This window comes from Camelus dromedarius, chromosome 21 (genome assembly GCF_036321535.1).
Source record: "Camelus dromedarius isolate mCamDro1 chromosome 21, mCamDro1.pat, whole genome shotgun sequence".
NCBI classification, from domain to species: domain Eukaryota; kingdom Metazoa; phylum Chordata; class Mammalia; order Artiodactyla; family Camelidae; genus Camelus; species Camelus dromedarius.
In genome coordinates, this window is record NC_087456.1 from 17,199,261 (window position 1) to 17,225,548 (window position 26,288).

Here is a 26,288-nt window from a genome sequence, read left to right on the forward strand (position 1 = left end):
ATCAAATATCTAACTAGAAATTAACATCAAACTACCTGAAACATTATAGTGTACACAACATAGGATAGATGAGCTTGAGTGCAAATAAAATTTGCATCTTTATGGAAATGTAATTTTTCATAGCACTGCCATAAATATTATTTCATTTGAAATGTCTGTAGATGTTTCAAAGGGGCAAGAGAATATCACAAAAAAATTCACTGAAAGCAAGGCCTCCTTTCCAATTAAAGCAGGTGTAGAAGAAAACTTCAGAACAGAATACATCTCATGAAATGTATTTGAAAAAGCAAATAAAAATGAATCACTGATTTAAATAACAAATGAGAAGATTTTTCAAAAAATAAGTACAATGCTCTACTTTCAAGCATCTGAGTGAAGAAGAAAGCATAGATCCTTACATCCTTTCAAACAACCAGACCTCCCTTTCCTTGGTCTCTAACCCTCAGGAGACACTGAGCATCCCGTACTCATCCATAAAGGTGAGGCTGCCGTGGCCCACTCTGTATGACTTGATACTTTTAATGAAAAACTAAAAGTGAAACACCGTTTAAGTATAACGTGTGCAGTGTCTGTGACTCAAGAAGACATAGTCATAGAAGGCTGCACTATTGATTTCCAGTAAAAGAATAAAGGAAATAGACCGGCTAAAAGTACAAGCTGCAAATTAACACACAGAGGGTAACTGAAATGAAGATGTAGTCTATCATCATTCCAAGGGTGGACCATCTCCCTAGTACTAAAATAATACAAAGACAACAGAAGCTAAATTACATGAAGATGCGAATAGCCCTTCTTCAAACTAATAACCAATGGCTCCTTCGCTAATTCTGGGGCTTGCATTTTTAAGCAGATACTGCTGCCTTTCAAACAACTTGCATCCTAGAAATCTCCTTCAGTTAGTTACTTCCATGGTCTTAAAGATCTGAGACATTCATTTGCTGTTACGAAATTGTCTCTATACACAATACAGCCTGCTCCCCAACTCACAGCTTTGAACTTGTGCTCTCAGGGACTTACTGAGGCCCTCAGAGAAAAGGCACAGACCTTCCTTTCAGACTGTAAGAAATACTTCTTTGCCGGCTTCCTCCTGGGAAGCTAGTTGCTGCTGAAAAGCCCAGGAGAAGAGAAACGCGGATGGGGTGGGGTGTAGCAGATCCTTGCAGCAGTAGATGTGTGAGTTCCAGAAGTTCTCCTTATCTTTCTATCATAATTGGCAATGTGACCCAAATACAAGAAAACCTCTACATTCCATTAACAGACTCAATTTGGATTATGCAGCTCCGCAGGAAGAAACAGCATCCTCTCCTTATCTAGCTGTGCTGCACTCTTGAGACAATTCTCTTGGTTTCATGTTAACATTTGGTTAAGGAGATGCTGATGGGTCAGATTTGGGAAACTGTGAAGCCACTAAACGCCGTTCTAGGAGAACTTTTTTTCTCCAGAACGGCGAGCCTTAGGGTCTTAGCCCCAGCGCCAGGAACGCTTCCGGCGAAGCACGCCTCTTTGGGAGAGGGGGTCCGCGCGAGCCGGCCCCCACCCTCTAGCGGCGGGTCCCGGGAGCTGAGCGACCTGCTTGCTCTTCCTTTCTCTGTTTCTCCTTGCAACGAGTAAATCCCTCCCTAGCTGGGACCGCCACCTGCTCATCCCAGAGGATCCGCTGCAGAAAACTCGAATGGCTCGTGCGCCGACCTAGGCTGGTCGCCAGCGACGACAACTTTACGGATTCGTTAATGTTAGTTCTGGATCAGGTAAAATAGCCCCGAAGACGCGAGCAAACGCCCCTCTAAAGCCCACTACCGTGCAAAGCCGGCTCCTCGGAGCCACGCCGCGGCAGCTCGCCGTCTTGCTCACCCCGCAAAGGCGCCCAGGAACGCGGCGCGAACGCCCCCCGCAGCGGCGGCCCGGGGAGGTCGAGGTGTGCTGGCCAGGCAGTGCCGGAAGGGAACCCCCGCCCCTCTCCTCACCGCAGCCCGGTCATCCCCGCAGGAAAGTGCCGGAAGGGCCTCGGGTGGGCGGAAGCCGCGGACGCCCGCCTCCCCAAGCCCGTCCGCCCGCGGGGTCCTGGCCCCCGCCCTGGGGCTGGGGTGCGCGTACGGCAGGTGCAGGGCCGCGGCCCGGGCCGCGCTTACGTGCTCCAGCTTGTCTTTCCTTCGGAGCCAGACGCTGGCGCTGTAATCCTGCTGCTTGACGCTGCTGTAGAAGTTCGCGCCCACTCGGGTCAGGCTCGGCGAGGGCTCCTTGGGGCGGCTTTTGAGCCTCATCTGCTCGAAGCCCTCGTGGGGGGAGGCCGAGAGCCACTCGTGCTGCCGGATCTCCATCCTGACATGACCAGGCGGCGGCCGGCGCGCAGCGGGCTCGGGATGGGCGCCCGGGAGGCCGGCCGGGGCTGAGGGAGGAGCGAGCGGGCGCGGGGAGCGGGGAGCGCGGAGAGCCGGGCGCGGCGGGGCGGGAGGAGCCGGAGGGGTGGGGCGGGAGGGAGGCCGCGAGCGAGGCGGAGGCGCGGGGTGCAGGCGGCTGCGGTCCCGGGCGGGCGTTCCGCACGCGGGCCCCTCGCGGCACCTACCGGCTGGCCAGACCGGGGCGGGGTGCGGCAGGAGGGGAGAGCGGGCGGTGGGCGGCGGGAGGGGCCGCGCGAGCCCGCAGGTTGGCGCAGTGAGGAGGCCGAGGGCCGTGAGTGCGGCCGCCGCCCCTCCCGGAGCGCCCAGGCGGGCGGCGGCTCCGGCGGCCGACCTGCCCTCCGCAGCCTTCCCTCAGCCGGGCTCCACGTCTCCCTCTCGCATTTTTACTTGAAAGCGAACAGCGACTGGAGAAGTGAGCGCCGTCCCCGCGCCCCCGCCCTCCCCGACACCACCCCGCCCTTCCCCCACTCGCCGCGCCCGGCCTCTGCCTCCCTTCTCTTTTTCAAAGTTCAGTAACTTCCAGCCTCAGAAGCCCGTTTGTCACACCCCTGGGGACTCCGAGCAGAGGGTGCCCAGCAACCCCAGAAAACGGCCCCAAGGACAAGTGTCTTCTTGAGCCTGGCGCGCTTTCCTCCGAGGGTGCAGCGATGCGGACCCTCCCGGCGCAGTAGCCGGGCGGCAGCTCGCCGGACCCACCGCCCCAGCCCGCGATGGCCCCCTCGGAGCGCGACTCCCAGCGGGCCCGCCCCCTGGGTCCTGGGCGAGCGAGTCCCCGGCCCTCGGTGCAGATGCTCTGCCTACAGGAGGCGTCTGTGGCTCGAGCTCTGTGCACTTGTCTCTCCTCTCCGTCCGCAGGCTCCCAGGGTCAGGTTTTACTCCCCCGAGGGTTTTTACGTCTGCCTTCCCTCCCAGGCCCAGTCTTAAGGCAGATAGACATGATGATTTTTTAGAAATAAGGCGGCATATGAATAATTGAACCTTAAATCTCTTAATCTCTTGCTGTTGTTGAAGTCAGCATTTTTCAAAACATTATCTGGTTTTACTGAAAAGCTGAATAACGACTAATGTTAAGGATTTCTTAAGTCAATTTAAAAGCTCGGGGAGCATTTGAAAGGTGAAGTGTACTGAGGATTTTAAAGGGAGCCACAGAAGGTATACTGATCTCTCTAGTCCTTGGATGGTCTGTTTCCCAGAACTGTCCACCTTGGAGGATAGTTTCAAAGAAAGAAGTTCTGGGTGAGAATTTGATGCAGTTCTATGATGGCAAGGATTGTGTCATATCTTTTTAGAGTCTCCATATTAAAAGATGGTATCGTAGTAATAGTAGTTGAAACAGAATCCTATGAGCAGTCAATTTGAGGATGAAGCCGCTACATATAAACGAGACTCACACAATTCTTGGTTACTGGTTTACTTGGGAGCTGATTTGCATTGTATTGTATCCCAGGTTGTGGGTTATTGGTAAATCTCACAGCTATTACGTAAGACAAAGGTCATCCACCCCATTTTCCTGGTGAGGGAGGGAACTGAGACTCGAGCCTGAAATGCACTTCAAAGCAAGGATTTGAACCAGATTAAAAGGCTGTTAACACTAGGCATTACACTGTCTTGTCTCATATTTTGCTATTACAATTTAGCTTTCACTGCTTTTACTTTTTTTTTAAGTAAAAACACACAATTTAAATGATTACAGTTACATATCTTTTATAATATTGATGTTAGAAAAACCAGACTGCCCTTACGCAAAGGCTACCTCCGCTTTTTGCTCTGTAAGATTACACTGTAAGTCACGTGATATATCCAAACCTTGACAGGTGACAGATATCCAATTCAGAGTAATAATGAAGTCTTCCACTGTAGTAGAATTCAGACAAATAGTTTTCATATCAAGCCAGGTTTTCATATTGAGTAGATTTTTTTTTCTTTACAGTACCTTTTTAGGGGAAAACACTGTAGATTCTACCATCTATGGTGTAATGAGTATAATGATAGCATATACGTTACAGGCGAGATACTCAATTGAGTATTGTAATCAATTTATAGATGTTTTATGATTAAAAAGGTCAAGCAAAGCATAGATTTGTACTGTTTCATACTCAGTTTACTTAGTTTATAGTGCCAGACATTAAAATGGACTCAACAAGTTTAAATAAATGTGAGTGCAGTCATGGTCACAATTTTTTATCAACCTTGAATCCCTGTCCAAGTTCATTGTTTATGATAGTAATATGAAATTTGCTGGTTGACCTTCAAAAGAGCATTTTTATGAAGCTAAACTCAATTGAAACTGTTGTAGAGAAGAAAAATATTTCTGAAGATGGCCAATTATAATAATGAGAATCTTGCCCCAAAATATCATTGAAATGTATTAATACTATTGAATTTATAATTAATTCCCATAGCACTTTTTCCTGTACATTTTCATAGCTCTTGTATGTTCTTAATGCAGCGTAGGTGTTACAATTATCTATCCTACTAGTCCATTGACTTTCTTGGAAACTGGGGCCACACTTGACCCTTTACTCTGCTAAATGGTTTTTATTTGATTTCAGTAGGCTTTGAATTTATCTAATAAATAGAGATTAGTCATTACTATCTCAAATGATTACTATAGGAATAAAATTATGGAATACATAAGAAGACACTGTATAAACTATATGCTATTGTTATTAGAACATTTAGGCTCAGGAATGTTCTTTATGTTATTCTGATGATGTTATCATTTTCATTGGCAGTTGTATCACTTAATTAATCTTGATTGCTAAATTTCATGCTAAGTTGCTGGAGCTTTTGTTGATCTTAAATTTTCTAAGCCAACAATGTCCTTCTCCCTCCCTATCATGTGGTTCTAGTTTTTGTCCTGGCTTTAATGATGTTATTTTTCTGGTCTTTTGTTTTTTGTTAATGGCTTTGTTAAATGTAGGCAGAGAATAAATAATAGGTGAAGAATTGGTTAATCTGTCACGAACCAATACTGCCTGTCAACATGTCAACCCTAATGGATTGGTTTCAAGTTGTAAAAACTGTTAAATTGATGTACAAAGATGAACAGGGCACATTAAATATCTTTTTTTTCCCTCTTTTAATATTTCTATTCTAGTTATGCTCAAGCCACTCCTGTTCTTTCCAGAAGTATTCATTTTAGCAATTGATGTATACAAGGCCATGCAGACACAAGATAAATAAAACAAAAGAAAATTTAAAATTATGTAAGCTTGATCTAGTTGGAGAATCAGGCGGGTTGAATGTTGTAACACAGCTGCAGGTGCAGGGGAACCAGGAGACGGATGAGCTAGGGAAAGGTGCTGGAGAAAATCACCCAAATGGGGATCAGATTTTGAGAAGAAAATGTGGTTACACATTTAGATGATCTTGGTAGAGAAACAGAGTTTAGCTTTGCTAAACCAAACTCAGAATTTCAACTTGGCAAACACGTATTGAGTTTCCAGTTTGTACTCAGAGTTGGGTAAGCATTGTGGGCATTCAGAATTCTGAGAAGTCATAAACCCTGATGTAAATGAATTTACAATCTTAAAAATAGACAGACTCTAGTGAAAGTACAAATAGCATGCAATTATGATCAAATATAGAGAAATGTCAAGAAAATAATACAAAATCAGTAGTTCCCCAGGAGGCAGCATTTTATGCTGTTGAAAAATAAACATTCCCAAAGTTTGGTATATATAACTTGGTTTAGGAAGGCAAAGCTAAATGATTGGGAAAAGTCAGTAGGCTGTAGGTAGGAGGCTGATTTTTAAGAGTTGTTTAGCAGAGTTAAACATAAAATAAAAAGGCCTTTTAAAGAATTGAGATACAAATTTATTTGATGTAGCTAAGGTGTCACTGTGGAATAAGGTGCATGCTGAGGGTATCTTTTGAAAACTAACTAGCTGAATCTGACACACACCTGGACGTAGGGTTATAACTTGGTAGTATTCCCAGCTTCAGAATGAAAATGTAAACTCTGCAGGCTTCAGTCTTTATTGGGAAATAGATATGTGAGAAATAAGCTATATTTAACATCATAGTAACAGGTGTACACAATTTCCTTTCTTTTAACCCTGTTGGTCAATTGCCCAATTATTTATTTTATAACTGTAAATGCATAAGCTATCACTCTAATATAATAAATCATTAGTATACTTAAGGTTATTCCAAATGATTGTGTAACTAGAATTTTGCTGACAGGATAAAACATGAGTTATGATAAGCTATTTACTAAAATCCTTGGTTACCCCTGAATATGTACACTTCCTAAAGTTTTGACAGAGAATCTCAAAGCCAATGTATATTCTATGAGAGAAAGTCAATCAAAACCTTGGGATTCTCTAAGAAGCAAGCTCCCTGGCTTACATTTATCAGTCATCACAATATTCACCTACCTGGAAGTGACAGATGAAGGAGGCTGTAAGTTCCAGCAAAGGAACAGGAAGCAGGTGAACCCAATGGGGGTGGGAACAAGTTATAACTGGAAAACCTGGCCAAGGAGTCCCTTAGTGTGCACGAGAGACAAAAGGACTTACACATCTCTAGACCAGGAACTCAGATGGAAAGGGAGAGGGGGATAGAAAACAGGTTAACAAAATTAGGTATCAGCAGCTAGGTAAGAACTTGCCTAGCAAATGCAGAAGAAAAACTGGTTTTGCTGGTACGTGGGTCTAGTAAATCAATGTAAATTGCCCTGAAAACAGTTCAGAAAAGGATAGGGTTGCAATAAAGCCAGTTGGAGTTGCAAAGAATTGTTGCTTCCATTTACAATTTTATTATGGAAAATAAACTGGTATGTGATTTATGTAAACTCTCTTTAGTATTCATTCTGTCACATTTACAATGTGTTAATTTCTGGTGTACAGCATAGTGTTTCAGTTATACATATATATATTCCTTTTCATATTCTTTTTCATTATAGGTTATTATGAGATATTGAATATAGTTCCCTATGCTATACAGTAGGACTTTGTTGTTTATCTGTTTTATATGTAGTAGTTAGTATCTGCACATATGGAACTCCCAATGTATCCCTCCACCCTTCTTTTCCCCCCAGTAACCATAAGTTTGTTCTCTATGTCTGTGAATCTGCTTTTGTTTTGTAAATAAGTTGATTTGTGTCATTTTTTAAGATTCCACATACGAGTGATATCATATGGTATTTTTCTTTCTCTTTCTGGCTTACTTCACTTAGTATGACAATCTCCAGGTGTATCCATGCTGCTGCAAATGGCATTATTTTATTCTTTTTATTTCTTTGAATTAGTGTTTTCATTTTTTCTGGATATGTAAGGAGAGGAAGTTCGGGTGCTTACGCTGTGCCAGGTGCTGTGCTAAGAGCTTTGCATAATTCTCATTTAATTCGCACAGCAATTTACTGTTGCTTCCATTTCATAGCCTAGAAACTGTGGCTTAAAGAAGTTAAGTGAACTTCTCAAGGTCACATGAAATTAAGGAACAAAGCTTGGAAACCAACGTGAGACTGATTTCAAAACCCAGGTTCCAAACATGTAGTAATCAGTCCATCAAATGAGGAGAAAGCAGCTATGCCCTTTTTCCCTGTTAAACTCAGGCTGTGGATCTGTTCTTTCCTTACTCATGGAGGATACTTCTGGCATGTTTCATCGTTTATTTTTGTCTTTTTTTTATTTGAAGAAGAGTCAGTCTAAGAATCACGTACCTCCAAATATGCATGCAGTTGAGGGGAGGGTACAGCTCAAGTGGTAGCTTAGCATGCGTGAGGTCTGGGGTTCAATCCCCAGTACCGCCTCTCAAAGTAAAGAAATAAGTAAGCCTAATTCATCTTTCTCCCCACCAAAAAAAAAAAAAAAAGACTAAAAACCTATGTGCAAATATGCATGCAATTGAGAGATCGTCCCCTCTCCCTGGAAGCCTGCAGCTGGGGAGGGAGGCTGCTCCACCTCCTCTACCACTTGGTAACCACTGCTTGTGGCCCCTCTAGGTCAGGCATTAGAATGAGGAGCATTGCAGGTTGTGTTCCCCAGAAAGCAGAGTCCGAGATGGAGATTAACGTGCAAGGACTGCCTGGGGATCAACATATGTCGAAGGGAGGGGGCAAAGGGGAAAGCCAGTCAATCCCGACAAAGGCCTCGACGACCCCACTGGGAGAGAGTTGCAGGAAAGGGCTGGGAATTCACTTGCACCTTTTGCTGATCACTCTTTGTATGGGCGACTCCCCTGGAAAGAGTTGTGACCTTGGGCAAGCCAGTTCTCATCAGCTGAGGCAGCCCCCAAAGAAAGCTGGCAGCTAAGGGTCATCTTCAGGGAGCACTCCTGGAAGCTGAGGGAATAACCCTTCTTCTTTTTCTGAAGAGTGATCTCCATGACCCACCACAGCACCCACCATAGGGAGCAAGGGTAAGAGGGACGCAACCTCTTCTGGCCAGCTGGTCACCTGACCCTAATGCTCTTTGCGTGTGGCAGATAGCAATGCTGACTGTTTTCCTCTCATGGGGGATGTTTTGAGGGTTTTTTGAAGGTCTTCATGTCACTAAGAATCTCTCTCCTGTAGTTCTTCTTATGTTAGTGATGTACACTCACGAGAGCTGCTTATAACTTCCCTCTCAGTGCCCTTCCACCCTGGTTTCCTCATATCCATCCTCTGCTGGGTCACATTTCCTTCCAAGCAGGCTTCTTGGGCACAGCTTCCAAAGATGATCAATGCCCTTATATCTGGAGAAAACACCAATTTGAAAAGATACATGCAGCCCAATGTCCATAGCAGCACTATTCACAATAGCCAAGACTTGGAAACAATCTAAATGTCCATCAACAGGTGACTGGATAAAGAGGATGTAGTATATATAATATATATATATAGTATATATATATAATGGAATACTATTCAGCCATTAAAAAGCAATGAAATAATGCCATTTGCAGCAGCATGGATGGACCTGGAGATCATCATTCTGGTGAAGTAAGCCAGAAAGAGAAAGAAAAATGCCATATGATATCACTTATATGTGGAATCTTAAAAAAAAAAAAAAGGACACAGATGAACTACTTATTCTTTATAACTTAGGTGATTGATTTCTTGAATATGTGTAAGTAAGCACATTTAACTGTCCTTTATGATTGCATTGCTGCATTCTGTTGATTCTTACTTTGTGGTTGGCTTTATTCCTTTGATCACTATGTAAGTTTTAAAAGCTAAAGCTCTAAACTGTTCTTAGAAACAATGAACAGTATATATATGTAGATTTTAAACCAGTTTTCTCTCTCAATGAGCTGCTCTTCCTAGAATAAACTTTATTTACCCACCCTCTCCCCCTCAAAAACGACAGCCATTAGCATTTGGTCTCATATGCCTTTTATTTATCAGCTCACACTGGCCTGAAAACCACCTTTGGTTCTAATGCAAGGCAGAGTGTTTAAAGGTCGCCCATAGAAAGGAAGGAAGGAAGAAAGGAAGGAAGGAAGGAAGGAAGGAAGGAAGGAAGGAAGGAAGGAAGGCAGGCAGGCAAGCAGACATCATGGTAAGTCTGGAAAATATATCCCCTACAGGCAGATTTTCTCCAACGAACTATCCTTGCCAAGATTGATGTTATATCCCATGACTAACAGGATCTTGCCAAAGTAACTGATACGGCATGACCCAAGTGCTCCGTGCTGAATGTAGTGCGTCTGTACCATGTCATCATTTATTTAATTCAGAATGGACCCCAGCTGTCAAAGACTGTCCCAAATTGCTTGTTTGCTTAAAGCACAGGCCTGACAGAAGTTCCTACAAACATCACACTGCAGCCAACTATGGCCTTAGTATTGGGTTTGGGAATTAATTCCTGTCTAATCTTTATTTAATGTATCACAAATGGCTTCAAATTTTTATGACCCATTTATGACTCAATACAGAAAAAAAAAAAAAGCCAGTGTCTGTTTTTCTAGCAAACTGTGTCCCAATGTTCTGATAGTGATGTTTTCAGCTTAACAAAATGAGGAACTTGAACCTTATGTGTGGCATAAATACAGATGCTATCATAGAAGTCCAGCTCCATTCTCCTCCGGTGTCTCCTTTTGGAATGAACCTGGTTATGATTTTAGTTTTCATTTGAATCCACTAAGGAATGCTTTCATTTTCTAGTCATGAATTGCTTGATCCTAGAAATCTTGTGGGATGCTGTAACAAAGGTGACACCCATGCAAGCACCCCCTGTGCTGAGGCAGACGGACAGAAAGCCCATCCATTCTGCAATAAGATGATCAGGGATGTGCATAGAATGGGTACCACATAATCAATATGTTGAATACTTCTACCTTTCTATCCCTTCAAAATAACACTCCATTTATTTCCACATGTGACATTTTGAAGACACGAGCCTGAACCATCTCCCTAAGCAAAGATATTTATGTGTTCTTTTCACTTGATGATTTGCCCCCAGGCATCTGGGCCATCCTTCACTTACGTGTTTTGAGGACAACTGAGATCTGCTCTGTGCTTCCCCTGGCGGTGACAACCAGTCTTCACAAGGTTACACAGTCCATAAAGGGCAGTAAAATCAGCACCATTTATCTAATATATAATGTCTAATATATGAATCTTAAAATATTCTAGGCAGAGTGTCAGTCTATTAACTGGGCTAAAATAGCTTTGAACACCAAGAGCTTATTGTCACTACTAAGGAGTACCTGTGTTTTTATAGTCTCCGTTCAATTCCAGTCATTCCTCTGGGACTTAGCAGAGAATCAGGTCAATTCTCACTTTGTGAATCAATGTCTTAAAAACACCTAAGACATGGCACCCAGTCTTCTGGCTGAAGCAGGTATAAAGTCAAGGAGGATATTGGGCAACACCTTCTATATATTGGAAAAACCCTTAACTGAAGTATAAGATGTATTGTATTATAATCATCATTAGAAATAGTGTGGCTAACAATGCCATACATTGGAATGGTACTCCACAATGCACAACTGGGCAGTTCCATAAGATATACTAGAAACCCCTCTCCCCCATAATAGTAAATGCATTATTGGACAGAATATGCAGGGACAGCTAGCTCCACCATGTGCCACGGGGCAGAATATCTGATTGCCACTGTCCCCATCCCACCAAGAGTCCCAAAGAATCTACACCTGAGCAGAGGAAACTCAGTTTATTCTGCTGTGACTTTTCTCTCGTCAATCAACCAGAAGTATTCAATCTGTTGATGTTAACACTGTGTTACATCAGCCTCGCTTATAAATGCACAGATATTTTTCTTGATCCACTTATTTCCTTAGCCAGTGGAAATAACAAATGGCAAAATCAGAAGAAGCTATGCACAGCCAACCCAGGCTACCATATCAGTAGGGTCAAGAAAGAGTCAGGTGGCTTGCACTTGCAAAATACCCCTAGTTCTCAAAAACTAAAACCAAAGAGCAATGATAGTCATAGGTACTGACCACTTTTGAGTAATAACTGCACGTCCCAGCTTCTGCCTGTTCCTCTAGCACAGAGAAGACGCAGGTACATTACTCTGCGTGACCGTCAAGTGAATGATTCCAGATGGTTAAGCTGGACCACTTTATCGCTCAAATCTTCTTTTATTCATCTATTTGGGAAGCAAGTTTTTACTGAGCAGCGACTCTGTGCAAGATCCCAAGGATCTCAAGGTGCTTTAAAGCATTTCCAAAGAGAAGTTGGAAATTCATGCTTCTGCCTCTATTTTTTTCCACTTTAACCATTTTTTATTGCTATCTTTTTTCTTTTATTACAGAAGTATAGTCGATTTACAATCTTGTGTCAATTTCTGGTGTACAGCATAATGTTTCAGATACACATGAACATATTTATGTTTCTCTTCATATTCTTTTCCAAAGTGTACAGTGCAGTGGCATTAAGTTAACACTGTTGTACAATTACCATGACCATCCATCTCCGGAACATTTCATCTTCCAGAAATGAAACTCTGTACCCATTAAACAATAACTCCTCACGTCCTCTGTCCCCCAGCCGCTGGAAACCATTATTTTATTTTCTGTCTTTATGAATTTGCCCATTCTGAGTACCTCATGTAAGTGGAAACATATAGTATTGTCCTTTTGTATCTGTCTTGTTTGACTTACAATTTTTTCAAGGTTCATCCATGTCGTAGCATGTATCAGAGTGTCATCCCTTTTTTAATACTTAAAACCTTTACTCGTATGATTATACCTGAAGACACTATGTCAAAATACTTTTTTTAAATTGAGTACAGTTGATTTATAATATTATATTAGTTTTAGGTGTACAACATAGTGATTCAATATTTTTATAGATTACACTCCATTTAAAGTTATTGTAAAACATTGCCTCTGCCTCTATTTTAAAGTGATCCACTTCCTATTGGATTTCTTAACGGTATGAACTGGGCAAGTCGAAAAAGAATAGTGAACGTCGCCTTTTGTGCCTTTGAAGGGAAGGATTATGATGGTTCTCATCAGGTGCGATAAAATCAGAAATGTACCCAATAACTGGTAGACAAAGCGGCCTTTCCATTTCTCTGCTTATAGAAGATGGGAGATACAGCTTTATGCACCTTCTTCCTCTGCCTGTGCCACCTCCTTTCCCTCACGAGAGGGAGTGCCCTGGGCCAAGTGTCAGCTCTGTTTACATTCCACACTGTACCTTGTTTGCACTTGGAGCTAAGAAATGAGGAAACAGTCACCATGAGAGCGAACATGCTGAAATGGCGAGAGAAGGGAAGGTCACAGCTGGTGAGACTGGTAGAGGCAACATCTCTATTTTCAATAGTTGCATAAATTTCGACAAAATGGGAAGATAAGTGACTGTTGTATGTCCTATTCCCTAGAGAAGATAAAACCTACAGGAGGAGGGAGGGCAAGAAGAATGGTGAGAAGGGCGGGCAGAATTTCAAGATTGACAGCATAATGTTTTACCTTATGTTATGTTGAACAAAGGGAATGACATCTTCTGTCCCTGCTTCCTAGAAATAGCTCAGGGGGTCAGGAAGACTGCCTAGGATAAAAGGAACAGGCAACAAAGACCATATGCCTGGTACAAGCTTATCACGTGAAAGCTAAGTTTTCCTTCCCTTCCTTCCTTCCTCCCTCCCTCACTCCCTCCTTCCATCTCCTTTCCCAACCTCTTTTTTTTTTTTTCCAGTATTGTTAGACTGAATTTAGGAACCTGTGGATTTTAAACCTCAAGACTTTCATTGTTTCCTTCAAGTCCCATAGCTTATTATAATTTTAAAAGATCTCCCTTCCTTTCATGTATAAGTCATTTCTTTTTATTTGTCTCTGCCTGTCTTGGCATCTCTTTTTGCAGACCTCTTGGTGAAGCAATTTGAAGTTCATAGGCAGACTATCCAGGGAAAAGGAAACAAAGTTATTTTAAGAGAGTCAACAAAAATCCTCTAGTAAAATCCTTCAAAAGCGATTCCTTGCTAGATTATACTACTTCCTTCCTGGAGTCCCCCTGGGGATATAAATGACACCTATGAAATTACCATCATTTACCAAAAAAGCCTACACAAAACATCTAATTTTATGACTTGCCAGGAAGGCACAGAGCGATGCGTGCATATAGGCAGTGTGAAGTCAGCTTTAAGTGGTAGCACTTATTTTTAGAGTCAGTCATAGTGTTCCGGTCCACTTGGACAGGAAATATGTATCAAAAATTCGATACTCACTGTGATAATATCATAGTAAGTAACTCATTGATCTTAGTTTGAGTGTAATAGTTTGCCAGGTCAGGATCCAGTCATGAAGACTATTATCTAACTCTGGAGCTAAGTTTGACTTGTAGAGTCTTATTGGCTTGGTGTGATATGCATGAAGGCAGTGTCGGGCTGGAGCTGGCACCTGCAGGCCTGTGAAGAGCAGTTGTGCACATCTCTTTCCAAATCTATGTTCAGTGACTTCAGGCTGGTACCTGGAAATCAGCAACGGTGGGAGTATTTACACTGTGGAAATCAGCAAACACTACAGATGTGGGATCCCTCTCCCCATCATCTCTCCCCTCCAAGAGCTGGTGGTTAAATATTCACCAGACATCACTGCATATAGTAAAAGGAAGGCTCACTTTACTGCTTCATTACAATACAATAGTCCTATCTCATCAAAATATTAGTTCCTGTGTTGCATAGATGTGGCTGAAAACCAGCATGTGGTTTATCTGGCTGGAAGATTTGCTCCTGATAAAAATGAACAGGCAAGCAAGACACTCTCTGGAATATTCTATTGATAAGGATATTAAGTTAGCTATAGCATTTATCTTGCCTGTCCCTATGCAGGGGAATCAGTAAAAGAAAGGAGGAAATATGATTGCCATCACCAGTGTCACCTTTGCTTCCTGAGAGCTGATGTCAGGCGCCGCACACTGGGGTTCCATCCCTGTGTGTACACAAGATGTCTTTTCTCAGGACCTCGTGTCACTACATGGCCCATTTAGCGCCTTACTGTTTGCAATTTGGTTTTTATCGCTTCCATTTTCTTTGAAAATAAACTCAGAGATTCACAGATGCGCCTCTATCCTGTTAGCATATAACACTTTAACGATCTTCAGCAATACCCGGGGCTCCAATCTTTTAAGTTTCTTACGCAAAACTCGAAGGCATTTGGAATTAATAGAGGCAAAAGATCGGAATCTGGGGATGGAATGGCCACAACAGATAAATCAGAATTCATCAGTGCTTTAAGAATTATCTGATAAAAAAAAAAAAAAAGAAGAACTACGATTGTATTTGACTTCCAAGAATTAAACAAACTGCCCTTGGAGGTGGATGCGAGGAGGACTGAAGGCAGGTGATGGTGTGAAGACCACCAGGGACCCGTGATCAAGGTTTATTTCACCTAGAGGCCATTCTCAGGAAGGGAGACCTGATGTCGCGTGTAGCTTTGTCTGAAGTTCAACAAGCAGCTCTCCTCCCCGTGGATCCCACTGGAAACAAGTGCAAACAGTGTGTCTTCACCGACGGCTCCCAGAGCATGTCCCCAGCTCAGGCATCCTTAGTCACTGCAGTGGGTAGTTTGGGACTTGTGTTACATGCAAGAACAAAAGGATTGTTTTTCAATTTTGCAAAGGTGAGCCTTGAAATTTAAGGATGGTGAAATGCCTTTTATCTCTTCCACTCCTTTCTAGAAAACCTGCATTTCTCCTTTTTTTTTCTAAATTTTGTCTCATTTGCCTTCTCATGTGTGATGTTTGGCACATGCCATCTTCTCTGTAGGTTCTTGTATGTATCTTGTCTGATGTGTGTTGTGGGGCAGGGGAGAAGGTCATATTCATTTTATAGCCCCAGTACCACTAGCATAGGATCGTGTTCTGTGCTCATGAACAGTGTTAACATAAGCTTCCTGTTTACCTTTTTTTGGAGACCTTTATCCATCTATTATTAATTTAATAAATATGTGAAGCACATGGAATTAGAATGAGGTCTATGTATGCATTGAATTCGTAAAAAAAAAATTGTTCTAGGTCCTCTGGCTATTTTTAGTTTTCAAAGACAGTTTATTTATTATTTAGATTATTACAGCCATTATATGATTTATTATTGTTTTAAGCATCTAGCATTCTGCTTGGCATAGAGTTGATTCTCAACAAATACGCATGTCTTTCCCACTCCTCTAATACCCTCAGAAGTTTGGTTGAGTTTGTTCTCTGATTTTAGATATCCTCTGGACCACCTTAGTTGCATGTATCTACAGACAGAAGGTGCTGAGCACACGCACAGCCTGTATCTACTGCACCACCACCTCCACCAGCTCTTGTTTATGGCCATGTGTGGCTCCAGCCTAGAGGCAGTGAGTGTGGTGTGAAGGCTAGATCATGGGTTCTGGGGTCAAGTGATCTGTTTGCTTGCTCTGTCACTAATTTGTTTTACTTTCAATAAGTTTGTTGACTCTCTCAGTCTCAGTGTCCTCATCTGTCAAATAGGACTAACTAAGAGGGATTAACATATTAAAATTTAAATATTTAATATTAAAACATGATGGATTAAAGTAGATGATGTAGGTAAAAGCCTTAGCACTTCGTTATAAATGACAGTTGTGCTTAGCATTACTTTGAGAAGGTTTCTGTTGAGAAGCCAACTCACTGAGGATGGCACATTTCCCTCTCCCCTCAGCTTGGTGCTCCAGAGGCATAAGGGATGATGTGGCTGGAGATCCATTAAAAGAATCGAAGGCTTCAAAATTTGAATTCAAAGTCTTTTTCCTCTTCGTGTTCTGTGGCCCCTCCTTGGTTCCCAGAACCCCTCTGCTTGGAATTTACTTCCTTCTCTGTCCTGTAATTCCCTTTCCTGCATCCTGTGTACACGCACCTGGGTCACCCCACCCAGTTCTCTTCTAGCCTCATAGTTCTACAAGGTTTGAAAATACTTCTGCCATCCTTCCGTGGAAAATCTATTGTCTCTACCTTTGACGATTTCCAAATGTGTATCTGCACTGTCTCAGCTAAGCTCTGGGTCAGCCTCGGGGGAGAGGTGCTTCTGGGGATGTAGGATACAGACCCCACCACAAGTGGACTTTAATGGGCAGTCACAATTCATAAGCTTTCTCCCTTGGAAATAATATCAGTGAGTAGAAGGTACAAGGAGATGGTCTTCAGAAATTTCCACATTCAAAGATGAATTTGGCAGAGGGAAAGCAGTAAATTCCCCAGCACTGAAAATATTTAAGCACAGGCTGAGAGACCACTGCTGTACGGATTTAGAGATTGGAAGGAAGAGTCAAGGAGACAGCTGAACCCAAGATACCAAGATTCTATTAACATTTCATGTTATTTTGGCATTATGATTATTACAATATTTTAAAGTTCAGAAGTTTTAGACAAAAGTGGGACAGTCTGTCATACACACACAGACACACAGACAGACACACACTCTTCGTCCATACTTGGAACTCCTTTTGCAGATTAAATAAGGTTGCAATAAAAAACTCCAGTGAAGCCAAGACCTTCCAATTTTATTTTTGAGAAGAGCACTCCAGAACAATCAGGGCAAGCTCAGAGATTAGCTGTAGTTCTTCATTTAGTTAATCCTGTTTTTCTTGCAAGAAGCAGTTTTGCCACTTCCTTTGGAGACTGAGCAAGTACATTTGTTAATAAAAATAGACTTTGCACCTTCCTCTTGCAAAAGTCCACTGCTGTAAGCCAACTTGATTTGAATGACAGGAATCTGCTCAAGTTGTGAATGGACCCAATAAACTGGAACACTCTTACCTGGGAGAAAAGAGAAATCCCAACGTTGAGTGCATATTTGGAATCAGACTGGTCTCCTGAGAATAGTGTAAATGCTTTATTATTCTGTCTTCAATTTAAACATAGCTTTCATTTGACACTTGAATCTTTATTCCCAGGGCTTCTTAAGTCTTCTACAATTTTCCTGCAGAATATGACTTAGAAAGACTCATTGCATACTTGCTGGGTACAAGGCACTACGATAAGCCTTGGGGGAAAGAGAAAAATCAGAAGCAGAAAGTTGAATAAGACATGGTTCCTGCCTAAAGGGCTTTAAAATCTACTGGGAGAGGAAGTAATGGCTAATACTGTCAGTTATTGAGATTTTTTTTATTGATTTAACATACTTTAACCAAGAAATGTAAAGAAAAGAATATTGAAGAAAAAATTTCTTAAGGAGGGAAAGGGGAAGGAATAAAATCAAAATGCTAATGATCATTGTATTAGAGCACTGAGATTCAAAGTGATTCATTTTTCTTTTGCTGTTTCCACATTTCCTTGAATAAGATTATAATTCCTTATCATGCATGAAAATACATATAAGTTTAAAAATTATTCTAGAGTATTTTCTTACTACCTAAAACATAGCTATCATGTCTTTAGTAAGAGAATTTGCCATGAGGGACAAGAAACTATAAAGTCGAAATCAGAATCAATACGAATAGAATTTACAAATATAGTGACTTCCATGTGGTTCTGTATACACACACACACACACACACACACGTATATGGATATATAGATGCATACGAAACACATATTCATCTCACACACGTACGTGTGTGCACATACATGTATATGTACATACATATATTCATTGCCAACTCTAGAATGTTCTTGAACATTCTAGATGGATGTTTTGGGTTCTGTCCTTTGGTTCTTTTTTTATCCTAATGATTGAAAAGACAGCAAATGACCAACTCCCACCTTCTACTTTTACTAATACTAGTAACTGTGGTGGAAAGTAAAGAGCACCTGACTGGTGAAGCTTAGTTCTGAGTTCAGATCCTGACTCTACCCTGAACTACTCCCTGTCTGTGCATGTGTGAGTGTTCGCTGGTGGAATGGAAGAGTCGGTCAGATCACTGCAGATACCCATAAAGGCCAATCTATTGCCTGGGTTAGGAATGAAAAGAAGACATTGATAAGAAGTACTTTGACCTCTCTTGACCTTAGAGGAAGTCTTTGGAAATATACACCATCCACTCTCCAAGCTCTTTGTGGATGAAGGCTCTGAGACCAACATACTCCAAGCTCCAGACTGCTTGTTCATCAAATTCTGACTGTCCGTTGCCCGTCAACCTGCTCCACCTGCTTCATAGAGGGCATTTCCATGGCACGGTTATACCAAAGATTGGGTGGTGACAATAATAGCTACTAAAAATAGCTATTTGTTAAAAGGCTGTCATGAGCAAAGTTCTTACCTCCATCCTCTTTTTTAATTCTCACGAGAGTCCTCCTAGTTAGCTGTTGTTTTCTTTATTCTGCAAATGTGGAAATGAGGTTCAGAGAACCAAGTAACTCACTCAAGGAGGGCCAGTTAATGAGTGAAAGATTGGCATATCAATTTAACATGGTGCAGCATTCCAGAAGGACCAAGGACAGACTGACCCCATGGATAAAAAATGATGCCAGAAATGGCTGGTGTTAGGGTTCAAGGAGGACTCTGCACTGGTGTGATCTGATTTTCTCCTTGCCAAATGACCTTTATTTTAAGGAAAGAGGCCATGCTTATCGTATAAACAAAGAGGGCAGGAGATGGAGAGGCAGGGGACACCCTTGCAAGATGTGAGCTTTTGGCTAACTAGAACCAAAACTTAAATTACTGAATACAGATTTCCACATAAAGTTAGTAAGGTCCATTTTGAGAGCCACACTTGATCATATGCTTTCATTTTTCTCTTTTTGCTCCAGGGACTTCAGAGTCTTCTGATTTCAGTACACCCTAATCCCTCTCTTCCATTTGCACCAGAACCTAGTGAGACTTAAGGCAGTTGTGAGTATCAAAATAGAACATTAACTGATAAAATTACTTAGAAGATTTGAAAGAGTAAAGGACAGCAGAGGAGAATGAAATGTGAGGAATTCTTTAAAAAGAGTTCAGTACCTCCGATCCTGTATCTAACATGGGTCCCTGAGGTGCTTTGTCCTGCCATCTACCCTCTCTCAGCATTAAAGGAGGCTGTTACAAGTACAGAGGCAAAGACTGCGTTAAACTCCACAGGGGGGCTCTGTGGGGAGCCCAGGGGACTCCGCAGGGAGTGCTGCCCCCACCCCCATGCTAAGGTGGCCAGTGGAGGCTGGAACTCCTGGTGATGGGCTGGACTTCTCTACCTAATTCCTTTGGTGCTTATGCCATGAGCCATAGACACCCAAAAGTGCAAGGGTCACCTACTCCAGAAGATTGCATTATAATTTGTCATACTGCATTGAGTCCAGGATTCTCCCTTCTGCTAATCAAATCATTTCAGTACTCAAGCTGAATCAGGGCCAGCAGGGAAATTTTCTGAAATATGACCCATTCGTGATATAAGGACTGAAAACCACATCCCAGTGCTATAAAAAAAATGATTGATCACTTACCTTACATGGAATATCTCTAGGTATTATTTTCATGAAAATGAATTTGTTAGCCTATGAATCAAAATGACCAAAGGAGATTTTTTTTCTTCCCTTATCCTTTCTTCTCACCCTTTCTTAGGTATATTGGTGGAAATAATGAGATTAGCCAGGTCCTAAATGTCATGGTGAAAAATTTGCAACCCTATCAAACACTCTGATTATTCCCTTTATCCCACAAATGTAGAGAACCCAGGCCTCATTATCTTCCCTGTGGACAGCAAGGAGACATAAATAAACTTTTCATTTCCCTTCTTGTCAATTTAATATTGGTAAATGTAAGTTTCACACTGAACCAGGGAGTTAATAGTCACTAAGTATAATTTGTAGAGGTAATCATAGTGGAAAAGACTATAGAAATGCTAACCTTTGAAGTTTAATTTTTAGTAAGAAAACAAAAATCTATTTTTTGAGTCAAAATGTTAACTTGGGCTATAAATTTTTTTTTAACTGACAAAACTTTAACTTTTTTTTTAACTTGGTATACACAGAGAGGACTATATAAAATGTATATGTGTATTTAAAGAGTAAAAAATGAATCAAACGCCTGTGTAACCATTATCCATGTTACCAACAGACCTTGGACCTCTTATGTTCCCCAACCAGACTGCATCCCTTTTCCAACCCCAAGACAAGAATCACCCTGACTTCTGGAGTCATCATCCTTCTGCTTGCCTGTCTATGAACCTTAAACAAATATTGCTTAGTTTCACTGACTTAAACTTGCTTATTTTTTCTTCAGCAATATCAGTCCTCAGGTTCTAGCTGGCTTGGGGACAATGTGCTCATGGTCACCATGCAGTTAGCTTCGTCCACCTGGCAGGGGTTTTAATATCTGCAAAACAACTCAGGGTTGGGCTCGGGGTATCATCTGTAGCCCTTGGGGAGGAACTGAAGGTCTTTGATTTTGTTTCATGGCTAAACTACTATTATTTTGTCTTGCTTGACTGTTTTCCTCTGTTTCCACATTTTCTCACTTTTCTGATTACGTTTGCTCTGTGGAATTCAGGGAAGGCCTGGGAGGCTAAATCTTTTCTACCAACAGAAGGCAGGGGACACTGAGGTTCTGTCTCCAGGCCACAGGGTCAGTTTCAAAGCTTTCGGAAAAAGCATAGGAGATTATTTTCATAATATGTGAGAAGGCAAATATTTCTTAGATTAAAAATCAATTATAAGAAAGAAAAATATTTAGATGAATTACTCTTTATTAAAATTAAAAACTTCTGCTCATCAAAAGACACCATTAAGTAAATACATACTGAAGTCACAGTCTGGGAGAAAATAATTGCAATATATATATCTGAAAAAGGTATATCCAGGATAAATATATTTTTAAAAACTCTTATGTGGCATAATTCTAATGTGGTCCCCAAGATTTCTACCCCTAGTGTATATATTCCTACTATAATCCCCTCCCCTGCATGTGGGGAGGATCCATGAATATAATGAGTGTCACTGTTGAAACTAGGTTACAGTATATGGTAAAAGTGAAAGGATTTTGCAGGTGGAATTAGAGTCAATAATCAGTTGACTTGAATCAATAGGGAGATTATCCTGTGTGGTGAGCTTTTCAAAAGAGACTCAGAACAGGAGAGACCCTTTTACACTGGCCTTGAAGAAGCAAGCCGTCATGCTGTGATTTAAACAACATTAATGTGTTATCTCACAGTTAGACAGAGGTGGCCTTTAGGAGCTGAGGACCTCAGTCCTGTAACCACAAGGAACTGAATTCCACCAATAGCCAGAATCAGCTTGGAAGAAGAAACCAAGACCCAGATGGGAAACCAGCCCCTGCCATCACTCTGACTGCAGTCTTGTCCTGGGCAGAGGACCCAGTTAAGCCTTACCCAGCCTCCTCATCCATAGAAACTGTGAGATAATAAATGTATGTTGTTTAAGCCACTAAGTAATTTATGGTAATTTGTTATGCAGCACTGGAAAAATTATACATCTTATAATCCAATAATAAACAATTCAGTATTTTAAAAATCAGCAAAAGATTTAACAGATATCTCACAAAAGAAGACATACAAATGGCCAGTAAGCACAGGAAAAGATGTTCAATATCATTAGACATCAAAGAAATGAAGATTAAAATGTCAATTAGTTATTATTACATGGCCACACAACACCAAATTTTGTTTAAAAAAAGTAGATTAACTGGAAATGTGTGCATATAAAATGTTACAATCACGTTGGATAATGGTTTGGCACTTTCTGATAGATTTAAACATGTACCTATTCTTACCTATTATATGATCAGCCAATTCCACTCCTAGGTATATTTTTCCATGAGAAATGAGAACATATGTCCACAAAAAGACTCATACATAAATATTCATAGAAGGTTTATTTATAATAGTGAAAACCCAGAAAGAAATTAAAATATCCATCAATAGGAGAATGGATTTTAAAAATTATGAATACTACTCAGCAATAAACAAAAAGTTATATACTACTGAAATATACAACAAAGTGAATGAATCCCAAGCCCACTGTATTGGGCGAAGAAACCAGACACAAAAGAGTTTATACTGTGTAATCTCCTACATAATAAATTCAGCAGTAGGTGGAGGGTATCTATGGTGATAGAAATCAGAATCATAATTCCCTCCAGGGGAGGAAAGACTAACTGGAAAATTGCACAAGAGAATTTTGAGGAGTGATAGATGTGTCCTTTATCTTGATTGGCTATCTAGGTAAATGTATTTAACAAAGCTTTTGCCATTTGCCTCTATGTACATTATACTTCATTTTAAAAAAATGCTTAAGAAAAATATAAAGGAAAAAGCATAATAAGGAATTAAAGTCAATGAGTAGCAATAACTGTTGAAATTTTGTTGAAAAAAAGAACGAGGAAAGTACAAAGTAGCTGAAACATGACATGGGGCCTAGTGAGGAATTTTTTTAAATTTTGTTTTTTATTAAAGTGTAATTGATTTACAATGTTAGTTTCATGTGTACACCAAAGCAGTTCAGTCACGCATATACATACATAAATATATTTTTCAGATTCTTCTCTATTATGTGTTATTATATTTCTCTAATAGTTGCTTGTGCTATACATTAAGCCTTGTTTATTCTATATATAGTAATCTGTATCTGTTCATCTCAAACTCCTAATTTACCCCTCCCCTGCCCTTTCCCCTTTGGTAACCATAGTTTTTTATGTTTGAGAGTCTGCTCTTGGTTTGTAAGTAAGATTTTTATCATTTTTCTAAAGATTCTACATATAAGTGATCTCATATGATATTTGTCTTTATCTGACTTACTTCACTTGACATGACAGATAATCTCTAAGTCCATCCATGTTGCTACAAATGACATTATTTCATTCTTTTTTATGGCTGAGTAATATTCCATTGTATATATGTATATAACATATGTATATAATATCTTCTTTATCCAGTCATCTGTTGATGGACGTTTAGGTTGCTTCCATGTCTTGGCTACTGTAAATAGTGCTGTTAAAAACATTGAGGAACATGTCATTTTGAATTATATTTCACTTCGGATATATGCCCAGGACTGGGATTGCTGGATCGTATGGTAACTCTGTTTTTAGCTTTCTAAGGAACCTCCATACTGTCCTCTATAGTGGCTGCACCAATTTACATTCCCACCAACAGTGTAGAAGGGTTCCTTTTTCTTGACACTCTCTCCAACATTTATTATTTGTAGACTTTTTAACAATGGCCATTCTGAACCAGTCAGTGTAAGGTGATACCTCATTGTAGTTTTGATTTGCATTTCTCTGATAATGGGTGATATTGAGCATCTTTTTGTGTGCCTGTTGGCCATCTCTATGTCTTCTTTGGAGAAATGTCTCTTTAGTTCTCCTGACCATTTTTTGATTGATTTTTTTTTTTTTTTACATTAAGCTGTATGAGCTGTTTGTATATTTTGGAAATTAGTCCCTTGTTGGTCACATCATTTGCAAATATTGTCTCCCATTCTGTAGACTGTCTTTTTGTTTTGTTTATGGTGGGAATTTTTTAATGTTTACAAATAGAGCAGCATTTGTATGCTGATTGCAATGCTCCAATACAGGGAGAAAATCAATAATGCAGGAGAGAAAAGGAAGATCAGCTGAATGATGTCCTTGAGTGGGTGAGAGAGAAGGGGATATATTGTTCAAAGGGAAGGGCTGGCTTTAGACAGAAATACAGTGCACGCAAAGTATGAGGGGAGAAGGCTGGGAGTATAGTAAAGAATGAAGAGAGTGGTGCGAGGCTCAGGGCACTGTTTTTGGAGTCACTACTCTAGGGTTTCTGCTATTTAACACTTACTAGATGGATAAAGAATTTCTTGTCCTACTTTCCTATCAAGAATGTAGTATTTAATGAGACTAAGCTTGTGAAATAATAGCACCTATAAAAATAAAACTTGCTACAAATGTTATAATGAATAATGAGACTTGCACTGAAGTAGACTGGCTTATGAGGTCATGGGCTCTGCGTCTTGGATTGTTTACAGGGAGGGGATCCCATTGATGTGTGGAAGGTTAGACAAGGTGATTTCTGAGGTATCTTACCCCTCTTGGCTCTTGTGACTAATTCTGCAATAAATTTGGTAGTGCACATATCTCTTAGAGATCTTGATTTCATTTCCTTTGGCTATATACCCAGAAGTGGAATATACCCATACTGGGTCATATGGTAGTTCTATTTTTAATTTTTTGAGGAACCTCCATATTGTTTTCCATATGGCTGAGCCTATTTCCATTCCTACCAACAGTACACAAGGATTCCCTTTTCTTCACACCCTTGCCAACATTTGTTATCTACTGTATTTTTGGTAATAGACTTCCTAACAGGTATAAGGTGATATCTCATTATGATTTTGATTTGTATTTCTCTGGTGATTATGGAGGTCAAGCACCTTTTCATGTACCTATTGGCCATTCATTTATCTTCCTTGGAAAAAATGTCTATTGAGTTCCTCTGCCCATTTTATAAAGTTTTTTTTTTTCTTGTTATTGAGTTATATGAGTTCCTTTTATATTTTTTATTTATGGTTGGCAAATATTTTCTCCTATTCCATATGATGTCTTTTCATTTTGCTAATGGTTTCCTTTGCTGTGCACAACCTAAGTGTCCATCAGTGAATGAATGAATAGAGAAAATGTAGTACATATACACACACACAGGCACAATGGAATACAACTCAGCCATGAAAAAGAAATCTTGCCATTTGTGACAACATAGGTGAAGCTAGAGGACATTATGCTAAGTGAAATAAGCCAGACACAGAAAGACAAGTGCTGTATGATCTTCCTTATATATGGAATTTAAAAAGTCAAACTCATTGAATCAGAGAGTAGGACAGTAGTTGCCAGGAGCTGGTGGGGGCTGTGGGTAGTGGAGGAAATGTGGAGAGGTATTGGTCAGTTACAAGATGAATAAGTTCTGAGGCTCTAATATACAGCATGATGATTATAGTTAATAATACTTTATAGTCCCTGAGAGTAGATCTTAAGTGTTCTTACCACACACACAAAAAATGGTAACCATGCAAAGTGATGGATATGTTAGTGAGCTTCATTGTGGTATCATTTCACAATGTATATCTACGTTAAATCATCACATGGTTCACCTTAAAATTAAAAATAAATATAATTTTTAAAAGGACAGGATTTGAAAATTTTTAATAGAGATAAATAAGGTACCTTACTGATCAAAATGAACAAAACAAGACCTAAATGCTAAAATGATGTAAGAGTATGATGTGACCACTCACCTTCCTGAGAGGCGTTGTTTCAAGTGTTCTGCACGTGGTTAGACAATTTCAGGTTGTATATGTCATGAGTTGAACACGCTTCCCTGCTATGCCTTACAGCTTTTGAGGAACATTGTTTCCTCATCTATAACCTAAATAAATAAACGAATAAAGTTATATGTATATACATAGATATGTAAATGCATTAAATATAAAACAAATAAACCCCAGGTGTTGTACAGGTTAAGCAGTGCTCACCAAGCATCTAGATTAGAGCACAGCGCTGCTGGACCTCAGCACAAGCCCCGATGGTGGGAAGGACCTGGGAGTTCCTTAGGAAGGAGAACTGAGAATGAGGGGAAGGAAAGACCAGGAGCTCCCCA

At 40.7% G+C, this 26,288-nt stretch overlaps 1 protein-coding gene and 1 long non-coding RNA gene across 2 annotated transcripts in view; both read right to left on the reverse strand.

The window, feature by feature from the left end:
• Positions 1–2,354, reverse strand: part of PLD5 (phospholipase D family member 5) — a 213,747-nt gene extending 211,393 nt beyond the window's left edge. Inside the window, exon 1 of the mRNA XM_031438542.2 lies at positions 2,130–2,354. Within this exon, the coding sequence (XP_031294402.1) occupies positions 2,130–2,318 (189 nt within the window). The 5' untranslated portion in view covers positions 2,319–2,354. The remainder of the gene's footprint in view (positions 1–2,129) is intronic.
• A 14,919-nt stretch (positions 2,355–17,273) lies between these two features.
• On the reverse strand, positions 17,274–19,155 carry LOC105099267 (uncharacterized). Its single transcript, XR_838072.3, has 2 exons — positions 18,993–19,155; positions 17,274–17,550 (listed from the first exon to the last, which is right to left on the reverse strand). It is a non-coding gene; the product is annotated as an uncharacterized LOC105099267 (long non-coding RNA).
• Between the last annotated feature and the right edge of the window lie 7,133 nt (positions 19,156–26,288).